The sequence below is a fragment of the Ostrea edulis genome, chromosome 4 (genome assembly GCF_947568905.1).
Source record: "Ostrea edulis chromosome 4, xbOstEdul1.1, whole genome shotgun sequence".
NCBI lineage: Eukaryota > Metazoa > Mollusca > Bivalvia > Ostreida > Ostreidae > Ostrea > Ostrea edulis.
The window spans coordinates 27,423,873-27,436,693 of record NC_079167.1 but is presented as its reverse complement, the minus strand read 5'-3'; the positions used below and the strand labels follow the sequence as shown (position 1 = coordinate 27,436,693).

Below are 12,821 nucleotides of genomic sequence, written 5' to 3'. Positions count from 1 at the left end.
AGTAAAATATCAATCAAAAACACATTTAACAATGATCCGATATACAATGAGATGCAAGCTTATTATAGCTAAATACACTTGAGAAGTAGTCAAGTGGTTACTGAGTTACATCGCTAGATAGTGACCGCAATACACGTAAAATCGGAAGGGAATCCTCCACAGACAATTGACACAAGCGAGTCTGAAACCACTGACGGACATAAAAAGGCTCTGATAACAACTCTACGTATACTTACTAAGTACTCTTAAAAGGATACGTGTTAACCATATTGTGTGAATATAAGATACAAATACATACAAATTTAAATATCACCTCAATTTCTAAGTCATATTTTTAGCTCACCTGAACCACTAGCTTAACTGAGTTTTCTGTTGAAATTTGTAAGTCACATACATTTCAATTTTTTGAGAACCATTGGGCTAATTTCATCTGAACTTTGCACAAAGTAACCGTGAGTGAGAGGAATTCAAGTTTGTTCAAGTGAAAGCCATACTACCTGCAAAAGGGAGACAATTGAGAAATAGTGAAAATCAGGGAAGACGTTTATAAAATCATCCAAAGAATCACTGAAACAGAAAAGTCCAATCTTGTATGAAGATTGAATAGAAGTCATGATCCCCACTCTTTTCCCTCCAAGGCTGCTATAGGACCATTTTGAGTTAACAGTGATTTTGAAAGTCACACCTTGGACTAAGATTGTGAACTTAGGTGAATTTTCATCCCAATCTTGTGGTCTACTAGCTCCAAAATACAGTGCACCATTAGGCCTAATGTTTAACAAAGTGCAATGTTGATAAAAGGCAGGGTATAAGACGACGTGTGACGTCATGTCTACGTTTTGACATACATCATAATACGACACTGACAGAGGCAGATCTAAGGAGTTCGTTTTATGTAACAAATTTTTTAAAAAACATCTTTGGGGGTTTTTTCACGTCAAAAAATAATAACTGCACAAATCTATTTACCATGCAGTTTCAAATCCTTGGCATATCCCACTATTCAGACCAAACAACAAGCCTCCACAGTACCTAGGAGTCACTTAAATTCGGAATAAAATATCAAAGTTACTTTTATTGTGGTTTCATTTCTAAAATTCCATTCCTTAAATTTAAGAAATCACTTACTCATTAATTTTTTAATTAACAATGCATTTTGTTCATTTTATGTGCACTATATTTTGACATGCAAGTTCACATTCCAGGACGCTCTTTAAATACGGATAATGCAAACTCAAGCTTGTTTCAAACCATGAACCAAGGACCAGAGTGGGTCACAAAATAGGAGATTAAAGTTTTATAGTATCCGGTACTATAGTCTGTAAGACTAATCACACTCAAGTGAGCAGTATGGACCATGGGTTTTTTGTAAATTTATACATTATAATGTATTTGCAGTTCAAATGCATGCATATCTCTGAATTTTTCCCATGCATTCGTGAAAATAGTCAAAATACAAAACATTAAATCCTGTCCCAATTGTGAAATAAATTCCATGTCTAACAGCTGGAAATGAAATAATCTGTTAATCACACATATTTCAAATATCAATTATATCATTAATAAAGCTTTACAAATTACCTAAGGAGAATACATAAGGACCCTTCCAAAGAGTTGCAACTCCTACCAATACAAGTGTTCATACATTTCTCTAATTTAACCAGATTATTTGATATTTAGTTCATATCTATCATTCATGCCAACTTTCTTGATTCTGATGGGATTTTCCTGATTCTGCCCTTCTTCAAATTCCTGATCGGGATTTTTAAAAATCCCTATTTTCCTGATTTTGATAATTTGTTTCCCAACCATCATATTTTGTCAATTGGGAGGGGATGTAAATTAAATTGTTACAGCTAGCTTTCTAATCTACCAATCAAATGACAGGAATCGTGTGGCATGCAATGAGTTATCAGAAATTGGTAGCGAAATATAGTCATGATTTCACAATTGTATTCAAGGTGTTTGATTTAGCTAATGACGAGCATGTAAATTGGCGGATTCGGGAGAATGGGGTATCTTTTGGTATCACTGATGATTGTGGGAAATTGATTCTCAATTTTTCGGATGGTTGATGAAGTCTAAGAATAAATAATCGCAGGTCAGCTGTGCAAGTGAGGCTTCAGAATATACCACAGGGAGGGGGGGGGGGGGTTAATGATGTCACAAGGCACAACACGACACTGCACCACATTAAAACAAAATGCACTGCAACTCAACACAAGCTGCCTCTAGTTTTTCGCCAGTTTTGAACTGGACGAAAATGAAGGTTAATAGTTTTTATAATATTATTTCATGCACATATAATCATTTTCATTTTATTATGGGTACCATTTCATGGCAATATTCTTTATTTACAAAAATTTAAAGACATGTTCACTAAACTAAATATCATGGCATATATATTCTATGATATTATGAAACATTATAGTTAGCCAGTATACACAATTTGAGTTATTCATCTGTCAAAGAAACAATTACTGTCAAATTAAAGTTGTTTTAAAGTTTACTTTGATATTTTAAATGAGTAGATGTAGAATAATTTTTGGGTATTTTTTATGATTTTTAAACAAATTATTTCATATTTCATGTGTACAGATGTTTTGTGGCAACATTCCATTTTCATCAGACTCTGCAAGACCATGTTTACAAACAGAGAGATTGCCTCCAAATTCTTCTGTAGTCGTATGCATGCACACCAAAACAAATGCTTTTACTTTATTCTAATTTTGATATATCTATTCCAGTTATGTTATGGTGTTGTGAAAAGATGCAAATGTATTATATTAATATGTATGCGATATATAATTATGTAATAATCTGTTGAGTGGATACAATTGTACATGTATAAGTTTTTCTTTCAAATTGTGCTTTTGAGTTTTGTTGAAGTTAATAAAGAATAAAGCACTTTTTGAGGTAGTGTTAATATATTGATACACTACATTAGATTAATACTTGGGAAAAAAAGAAGACAAATATTTATTTTCATAACAAATATGATAAATTTAGAGCTTTGAAAAAATGCTGTTATATAGTGCATAAAATCCCCCATGGAGATTTTTAGAAGTTGACATGTACGTACGACCATAAACAAACAAAAATGAGAAAACACGATCTACAAATTAATATATGCAGTGATTGGTTAAGGAGAGAGTGTTCAAGAAGATATGGGCATGAGAAATATTCCATCTAGATCGGTATCTTTCAATATTGGCTTTTATGCCTTATTAATAACTTAAACTCAAAGAGTTGTCTTTCTTTTTATAGATCCAAGTGCCATTTTCATGTTTATGAAGAAAGGATAAAAGCTAGTATATAGACAATTCACCTCCTATCTCTTCAAAGGGAAAGTGGTTTCCTTTAAAAATGTTCTTCTCAAAAACAGAATCATTCCCTGGATATTTTGAAACCTGAACTAAAAAGGACTTGCATACTGTACTTTTTCATTAAACTTACAGTCAGACAATTTGGATTAGACACCTGGGATAGATGTATATTATCTGTTTAATGCACCTCAGTAATGCACCCCAATGTGTGGTAATATGCAGTGACTATGGTGGTGCTGAATGCACGGAACCTTGCATTGGACTCCTACATCAATTTGACCCAAATTTCACTCCTTTTTTCCAAACATAACAATTAAGCCACAACACTTACCCATCTAATTAAAATCAGATGTTAGATCCGCTCACATACTCACTAGCGAGTATGTGAGCCGATCTAACATATAATTCTAATTAGATTGCAATATTTACCTAAGCCCCATTGCTCATACAGAGATAAGATTCATTATACTGGTTCAACAATAAGTCCTGAGATGCTATTGGACAGCTATACACTCTACACATTTCAAGATGCATCTATATTTAATAAACTGTCATTTCATTTCTAATGGAAGCAATCAATTCTAAGAAATTGTCAACCACAATCTTTGGATCTCTACTGTAAGCCCACACTGAGCTTGATTAGTAATGAAGTGCCATGCTCTAAACAAACTTGGATCTAAACATATCACATCCAATTTCGCCCAATGCTGACCCTCGAGGCAACCATCTGAACTTTGTATGTAAACTGCATGAGGTGACATTCTTATATATTCCTCTGTAAAGTTTTCAAACCCCCATATATATATATAGTCTTTTCGGAATGAGTAGCTCTCAAGTAAACAGATTTTTAAAAGCACCACCCCATTTTTACCACTTCCTGACTATCTACCCTATATAGGGAGAGATGACCCTTCGGTTGAACAAACTTGAATCCCCTTTCCTTGGTGCAAACTTTGTTCAAAACTTCAAAACTGTATGGTCACTTCATTCTTGAGATGTATTGTAAGAAAAAATTGATGTCAAACAGAAACATAGACAGATACAGTATGATATAGATACAGACAGTAACAAAATTTAAATATTCTACATGATGCCAAGATAATAGTAATTAAGTGTAAAGACAGACACAGTATGATATAGATACAGACAGTAACAAAATCTATATCTACTCTATATGATGTCTAGACAATAGTAAGTGTAAATTTACCTGTATTTGGTATAGGAATACTGTAGATTTATTATTTTACGTAAGTACTATCGCAAAATAGTGGACACATGCATGAATTTACCTTTAATTTGCATGTATAATATTACTCAGTATACAATTATGGACAGGTTGATACGTGGTTACAAGGATCCATGTTACTTAAGCAATATTGATTGATGGTACGATGTTGCTGTTACCTTGTTGACATTACTCAAAATGACTCTCTATATTACCTGCTATCAAAATGGGTCCCTATATTAACTGCTATCAAAATGGGTCCCTATATTACCTGCTATCAAAATGGGCCCCTATATTACCTGCTATCAAAATGGGTCCCTATATTACCTGCTATCAAAATGGGTCCCTATATTACCTGCTATCAAAATGGGTCCCTATATTACCTGCTATCAACTAGACTGAAGTGCAGAATAGTTACATTATATAATAACCAACAATAGTTCAACATCCACCATTAAAAGCTGCTTTATGCATATGTACACTAGAGTGTTGATATCACAATCATACAAATATCAACCTAACACTATCTCAACCAATGTCAGATCTCAGACAATATTTTCTTATATTCAAAATGTATAAATTTCATTTTTGAAGTATTCCAAGATGAAGCATTGCAGTTCATACCTCATGTGATTTTTAAAAAGGAATTTTTTTATGGTTACATTCTACTTTCATTTCTGAGGAATTCTAAGCCATCAACATAGACATATATTTATCAAGATTCATACGCACATTGTTTGTAACTGCAGCACGTGATAAAATGCTTTCTTATATGATATGAAGGTCGCGATTACATTGCAGAAAAATGCATAATCCGTTTAACAAACCAAAGAAAGACATGTAATCATTTATATTTTTCTGTATTTGTTTAAATACATAAACTTATCTTATCTTATCTATAATATAAATCAATACTTTCAAGTACGTAAAATATAGATATTATTGAGTTATTCAAACAGCTGAAAATTACCTGACCTTGACTTGTCTCCATATTTGGTAATGATTTCCATATTTGAACAATGGTAAAGGGAAATAATCCAATAAGAACAAACAGTGAAACTCCAAACTCATAAAATAAACCAATGTATAAAATAGGTAACCATTATCTATCATACTAATTTCAAATAAAAAGTAAAAAAAAAAAAAAACACCAGAAAACATGTTTTCTAACAATTTCAACGATGCTGTTAAATAGGTCACAGAGTTCGTGGAAAGCGTATATTCACACGTGGACAGGCCTGGGCACCAAAAAAAAACCCCACTCAATCTTATTGAAACGTGTCTTAATTCACTGTTGTAAATGACAAGCAATGGATTTCAATAGAAATCAAGAGGAAAACATACAGTGAATGTAAATATAAGGAAATGAATTATCTTTTATAATATTTCATTCCATTGGAGAAAATAAATAAGACACCTAGTCAGGAATCAATGGTATACCCTGTTAATCTCTAAAAAACAAAAAATACCAAAACGAATTGTGTACATCGTTATATACCCACAAAATGGTGAGGTCAAAGAAAATGACATCAAATCTGGATAGTAACATATAAATGTCTATATATACCACTGTCTAGTCAGTAACAAATCTTGGTAAAAACACTAGCATGCAAGTGCCCCTTCAACTTGCCATAAAAAACTATCCTTATTCTTTAAAAAAAATATATTTGTCATTGAAAGAAAAAGTGAGCAAGCTCACATACCCCATGCTCCAACATTGCTTGAAAATGCCTCACATAATGAATGGTAATGCTATACATTACTACAAGAACAGGACAGATGGGCTCAAAATTCTAAATTAAAAAGGGGCATAGCTCCCAGAAAAATTATTGAATTAGAATTTTCTGGGAATATGCACATCTACACAGTGTGTCCTTATAACTACAAAGTTTCATGAAGTTCTGTTGAGTGGTCTTGGAGGATTTAAGCTGACAAGAACAGGACAGACGGACTCGAAATTCAAAGTTTAAAGGGGCATAACTCCCAGAAAAATTCATGAATCAGAATTTCCTTGGAATGTGCACATCTACACAGTGTGTCCTTATTGACTACAAAGTTTCACAAAATTCTGTTCAGCAGTCTTGGAGGAGTAGCACTGACAAGAAAGGGACTGACGGACTGACTGACGGACGGGTCAAAAACGTTATACCCTTCGCAACTTTGTTGCGTGGGGTATAATAATTCAAATTACCCAAATTGTTTCCATTGTTTTATATTCCCCATAATACAAAGAAAGTAGTTTAAGACAATTATTCCTAAAATAAACAAACTTTAAAAGTTAAACTCATATTTTTATACCCAAAATGTTTGTGATTTGTCTATTAGACCAGCAGGAATATCCACTATCATTTCTATATGGCCGGGACTCCCCTTGTTTGGTGCATTGTCCTGATCCTGTTACATGCTATGTATCCTGCACTGATTACATTATTCTGCAAACAATGTTGTGTTATTGTTCATTAATTTTGCTGTTTTACAGGGAAAAAAATGTTTATAATACTTGAACTCTTCATGTTTTGATTTGTTTTTTCTTTTCATTTTGTTTCCATTTTCAACACTTCAGAGTCTAGACAGATGAACTTTTACCAATAACAGACTGGCTTCACAAGGAAATAGTATTTTCTACCTTGCATTACACATTACAGCTCATTTACCTTACATTATACTGTCATTTTAATTACAATGAACGTAAGTTAAATTAATATGGGATCACTGTATTCATGATACAGAATAATGAATAAAGTACATACTGTTATGAAAAAAGCAAAGTTCACTGAATACACAATAAACATTGATACTTTTTTTTTTCATGGACAATGAGTAATGCCCTCTATGCCATATCACCATTTGATATTGTCATTATTACAGTGTTAATGCATAGGTCCCTCGGTGATTTAATTGATATTGTATGCATATGCATGAAATTTGGTAAACAGAGGGAAAGAACAAGTTTTTCTTTTTATATGTGTCATTATGCTTTGACCTTAGTAAAAGGAAGTACAGAGAATATTGTGATGACAAATGTCAGAGAATGACCAACAGAGACATCATTATCTAGTGAAAAAACAAGGCCAAGACTTCAACAGAAGAAACTGACAGGCTGTTTAGTTATCCGAACATAGATCCCCCTTTTAAAGCACACTGAAATGACAATTATTGACAGCTGTTTCACATCTGTGAACTCCCATTTATCATCTGAACACACTACTGTCAGACTAGGCTTTGATGGATCTACTACATGCTTCCTACTAAGCTACCTTGAAATTGATACAGTGAATTCACATGGTAGTGGAAAAAAGTACATGATTCTTGCATAAACATGAAGAGGGTTTGGTATTCCCTATACATTGAACAACACGTGTTATTGAATATGATTTATCAAATGAAATCCATCAGTTCCGAATTTGAGGTGTACTCATGTGATACTCAAGTTTTATATGTACTAATACTCTTTTACAGGCAGCGAGCAAGTGCACACTCTCAGTTACAAAGGTAAATATTAACACACTGTCTGCACCTACGACATAATCAGCTGATCAATAAAAACTACCTGGCAAAATGGCTCAATGTGTATTTGTCTTCACAAATAAATTTATCTTATATGTGCGTAAATAGGATATACGAAAGACTAGGGTGTGTGCAAACTTATATGTCAAGACACATTTGTAATTATCTTGGCTCAACACTTTACAAAACAAAGGCCTTATCAACATTTTAATTTGTTTATTCCTCTGGCAGTGCTGTGTGTTCTACCGTCAAGGTTTGGAAGCCTTATCTTTGATTAAAACAGGACATGAATTCAATAGGGTGGTTTTTGGTAATTAAAAGTGCAGTGTAATAGGTTGATTTGACTGGAAGCGCCATGCTTGACTGGTTCCTACAATTATTTTAACTGTCATCTGTCTATGACTGGCTGTCCCACTACTGTAAAAATGTACCAGTTTAGTTCACTGCGTACCATGAAGCCTTCATAGACAAAACAAGACACCAAACATTGTGACAAAGGACTCTAAGAAGGAACAAAGATGTTTCACCCTTCTTATTTTGTACAATTCATATTTTCTTTTAAGGAAGGCATTTAGAATAAATTTCCAATTAATAATGGAACTCTGAGAAATAAAAAGAGTTTCTGACATACTAATTAATGTTAATTGAGGAAATGATAGGATTCTAAAATATAAGTTAAACCAAAAACAAGGATTCACCAGTGTATAATGTGCATTGTATTAATATATAAATATAGCAGAGAAGTGTTAAAATGAAGGCTATCCAACTAAACAAGAACAAGTTGTAGTCAATAATTTAGAATACAATAACCTGTTTAAAATCTAAAAAAAAAATATCAATATCTTCCTATCAGCAATAGTCCAATGACAAAATCAGATATATTTGAATAGTAGAGTATTGAATGAACAGAGATTCTAAAGCACTACAGATGAAAATTAAAAATTAGTAGTCAATGTCATAGGGAAATTCTATTCACTTAATATTTTATTACAAATCCAGCAATACTATATTGTCCTTCAACACTTCCCAAACACCTCTTGTTTATTAATTAAAGAAGCTTCGGGAAACTACACCTGATGGTTCCAAACTAGTCCTACTATCACTTAATTTCCCATCAAAAACTCAGACCTTGTATAACTAAATTCTAAATAACCTTTTATAGTATAGAGAATATTTCAGTGTTAACATGGTTGAGGAATCAGCAACTTAAAAATTAAGTTTGAAACAATTCACCAGGGTACTGATTCCCCCGTAGTCCATTATGCTATGTTCAATTTACTATTCAGAATATGCTTATTTTTGGTTTTACACAGTTTTCTTCGTGACATCATACCCCTCTCTTTCATTTTTGATTGAGACTGAGATTCAATGAAATATGATTAGCATGTTCATAAAAATGACGAACATAAAAACAACCCACAAAACTTTTGTTCATGGAAGAAAGGAAACTAGTAAATGATCTTAGATATCATTATATGTTTGTGTCCTTAAATGCTGGCTTCTTATTATTTGATCAAATAATCCCATATAAGGTGTTGTTTATAAAGTTGACACACATACAATTAAAACATTTCAAATGTATCAAATTAAAAATTGGAGAAATGTAGCAAAATATTGTGACACATGTCGTATCATATTAAGGTGGTTGTATTTCATCCCTTTAAGATACACACACATAAAACTTACTTCTTAAATATAAGATGTCCAGGGGGCTTCCTCCTACAAAAAAGTAAATCATAAGATAAAATTTTATAAAAATGTACAATTCGTTACTACAGTTAAAGTTAAAGTCTTTGTTTATTTGTGCATTCAAAATCTGAGTAAAATCCCAGACTTAAGACCAAGTTTTGACTTAAGATTTTTTGAAGAATTTATTTGTTGAAGGGCCTCACGGCATAAATTAAACAGAATTAAAATCATTCATTCATTTCATTAGTATTCAATCTTTCCACCAGAAAACCTCAAAGTGGTGTGGCCTTACAAAGTGGTATATCACATTGATCTTTTAATTTACAACACACAAAGTCAATAATCTATGTATGGAGTCAATATATATATATACTATTTTCATCATGCATAGTTACTGTTTGCTAAATCATTATTTCAGTGCAGTACTGAGCACTGATGACTTTATACAACAGCTCTACCATTCCAATTTTTATCAAATTTTACAAACACTTGATTTGCAGACCTGCTATTACATCATGACATTGAAAAGGTTTTCAACGGTTCACAAATAGCCCTATTGATTTTCGTCTGATAAATAAGCCCACCTGTGCTGAGATCCCGGGGATTCTGTCCAAGGAACATTGCCGTTAATAATTGAGGATATGTGGACTGTAAAGCAAAACACAGATTCTGGAAAGGAAAGTTCGGCTTCTGTTGGATAATTTCCAACAGTTTTCCGACCTTTTCATCGCCTCTGTGATGTTTGTTTATTTCCAATATGTCATCGGTCACAAGCACTTGGGCGCCCTGTAAAAATGGGTAAAGTCGTTCCACTTCGACCGTATTCAGGAATTTTTCGTGGTGAATTTTCAAGAGTTCCTTGTGTCTTTCCTCCATGCTGTGTGTCACAGGACATAATATAGATCACAAGCCACTAAAATCACTGTTGACATTACGAGTTGAAACGCTCCACTTCGGTTTCAGCCATGTTTAATCTAACAATGCTATTTCAAGCAGCTGATCGGAGAACCCGCCGTAGTTTCGTATAAAATTAGAAAAGGAGGGGTTGTTTTAATCTGTGGTTAATTCTGCAACAGCACAATAAATTTATTGGTCGGGTTATATTTCATACAAAAATATCTATTTGACAACCGTAATTCAATATTTACCTGACGATTTTGTGTATCTCTTATGATTCACACATATATGGAAGGCATTTGGGATCATTAATCCAGCAAAACAGTTCAATGAAAACGCAAAAATGAGAAATAGGCAAATCAGAACAGTTTCCAGGAGTGGCAATTTACTTCTGGACGTGTATTTCAATTTGTGATTTATGACACAAATAGTAGAGACTTACTAATCCAAATGTTGTAAATTCATATATTTTCCCCCAAACAACATAAATTCTTAAAAACGTTCATATTAATTTACCTGAATTGTTTACGAAAATTTAGTAGTTTTTACCAATAAATAAAAAAAATCACATCCATTTTTTAATTTCCATTTTCACTTTCAACGCTAGGATTCGCAATTTATTTGCAATTTAAAACTTGACAACACTAGAATTTAATGTTCTTTTAAACTCTCAAATTCTAGATGATGAGTTAGGTTTTTTTTCCAAGTCGTTTATGAAGTGAAAAGGGTCATCATTTATTTCCAATCTACTAGCATTAATATTTTTTATATATCTATATTGTTAGAAGACACGAGTAGGCCTATACATTATTTATTTGATGTAATGATTTATGTGTGTTGCTTGTGTTGTGTTGACACCAACAGACAAATGGACTTAAAGTGCAAGAAGGTCAAGTTTATTACGCTATAGATCAATAACAAGCACCATAACCCCAGTTTTTCTTTTCAATTTCATGATTCCCCTTCAATGTAGAAATCAAAAATAATCATAGCTCCAAACATTTTTTTTCTTACATCGCGACAAAACTCAGGAGTGAACCTCTTTCAACAGAAATTCCAAAAGATTTAATCCAGGGGTGTACAGGGTACACAAATTCTTCATTCTGACTTTTAAAGTTTATTATTAAAAGTTCATTATCAGTTTATGGTTAGCGAATCTGGAGTATCCTTCGCAGACAAGAATGTATAAAAGTCTGGACTTTCTTGACTGTTGCCAATGTTCTCCAGATTTCATATAGAAAAACTGACTCGACATTTGAGTTGAACAGCCTGATCTTGGTCTGCAAAGTCAGCTTTTTGGAATTCCATATGTTCTTCAGTTATAGGAATACTGCTCTGGCTTTTCGTATTCTAGCTCTCACATCAGCTTCAATTCCGCCCATCTTGTCGACACTTCCCTGCAGGTACATGTATCTGAAAGACTCCACCTCCTCTAGTGCCTCATCTTCCAGTTTGATTGGGTCGCTGCTGATGGTAATGGCCTTAAGGATGTTAGTCTTCCCCTTGTTACTTACACAAAGGTGGATGCTACGTTGTTGATCTTCTCCCGTACTTGTTGTCGGGTATGAGAGACAGTAGTGCCAGGTCGTTTTCGAAGTCGAGATCATCAAGTTGCTTGAAAGGTGTCCACTGGATTCCCGTTGTTGTGTTGGCCGTCGACATCATCATTATCCAGTCGATAGCGAGTAGGAAGAAAAAGGGGAAAGCAAGAACCCCTGACGAACTTCATTTTTCACCTCGAAGGCCTCTGTAAGCTGGCCCCCATGGACTACTCTGTATGTCATATCGTGATAAGAGTTCATAATGACGTTGACTATCTTACCTGGCAACCCATAGTGCCGGGGTAGGTTCCGGAGGTTTTTTTTCCAGACTGTCGAAAGCCTTCTCATAGTCTACAGAGCTGATGCAGAGCATAAACAAAATCCATTCCAATGACTGCTCAACAATGATGCGGAGGGTGCCTATCTGGTCTGTGCAGGATCTCTCTTTACGGAAGCCTGTTTCCTGGTGTCTTAGGTGAGCGTCTACTTGATCTTAATTCTGTTCAGGATGATTCTGTTGAACACTTTTATTTGTACGGACAGGAGAGTAACCCCTCGGTGATTTGCATATTTGTTAAGGTCGTATTCTTAGGTATCTTATTAAGGCACCCCTTCTTCCAGTCTGTTGGTATCTGC

At 33.8% G+C, this 12,821-nt stretch overlaps 1 protein-coding gene across 2 annotated transcripts in view; it reads right to left on the bottom strand.

Moving 5' to 3' along the window:
- LOC125669604 (disks large homolog 5-like) overlaps positions 1–10,945 on the bottom strand; it is a 44,382-nt gene extending 33,437 nt beyond the window's left edge. Inside the window, exons 1-3 of one of the 2 annotated variants that reach the window (XM_056162132.1) lie at positions 10,896–10,945; positions 10,332–10,814; positions 9,745–9,777 (exon numbers count right to left, since the gene is read on the bottom strand). In XM_056162132.1, the coding sequence (XP_056018107.1) occupies positions 9,745–9,777; positions 10,332–10,623 (325 nt within the window). In that variant the 5' untranslated portion in view covers positions 10,624–10,814; positions 10,896–10,945. Of the gene's footprint in view, positions 1–9,744; positions 9,778–10,331 lie in introns of both variants that reach the window. The other variant, XM_048904238.2, reaches the window with a different exon arrangement.
- Positions 10,946–12,821: the final 1,876 nt, after the last annotated feature.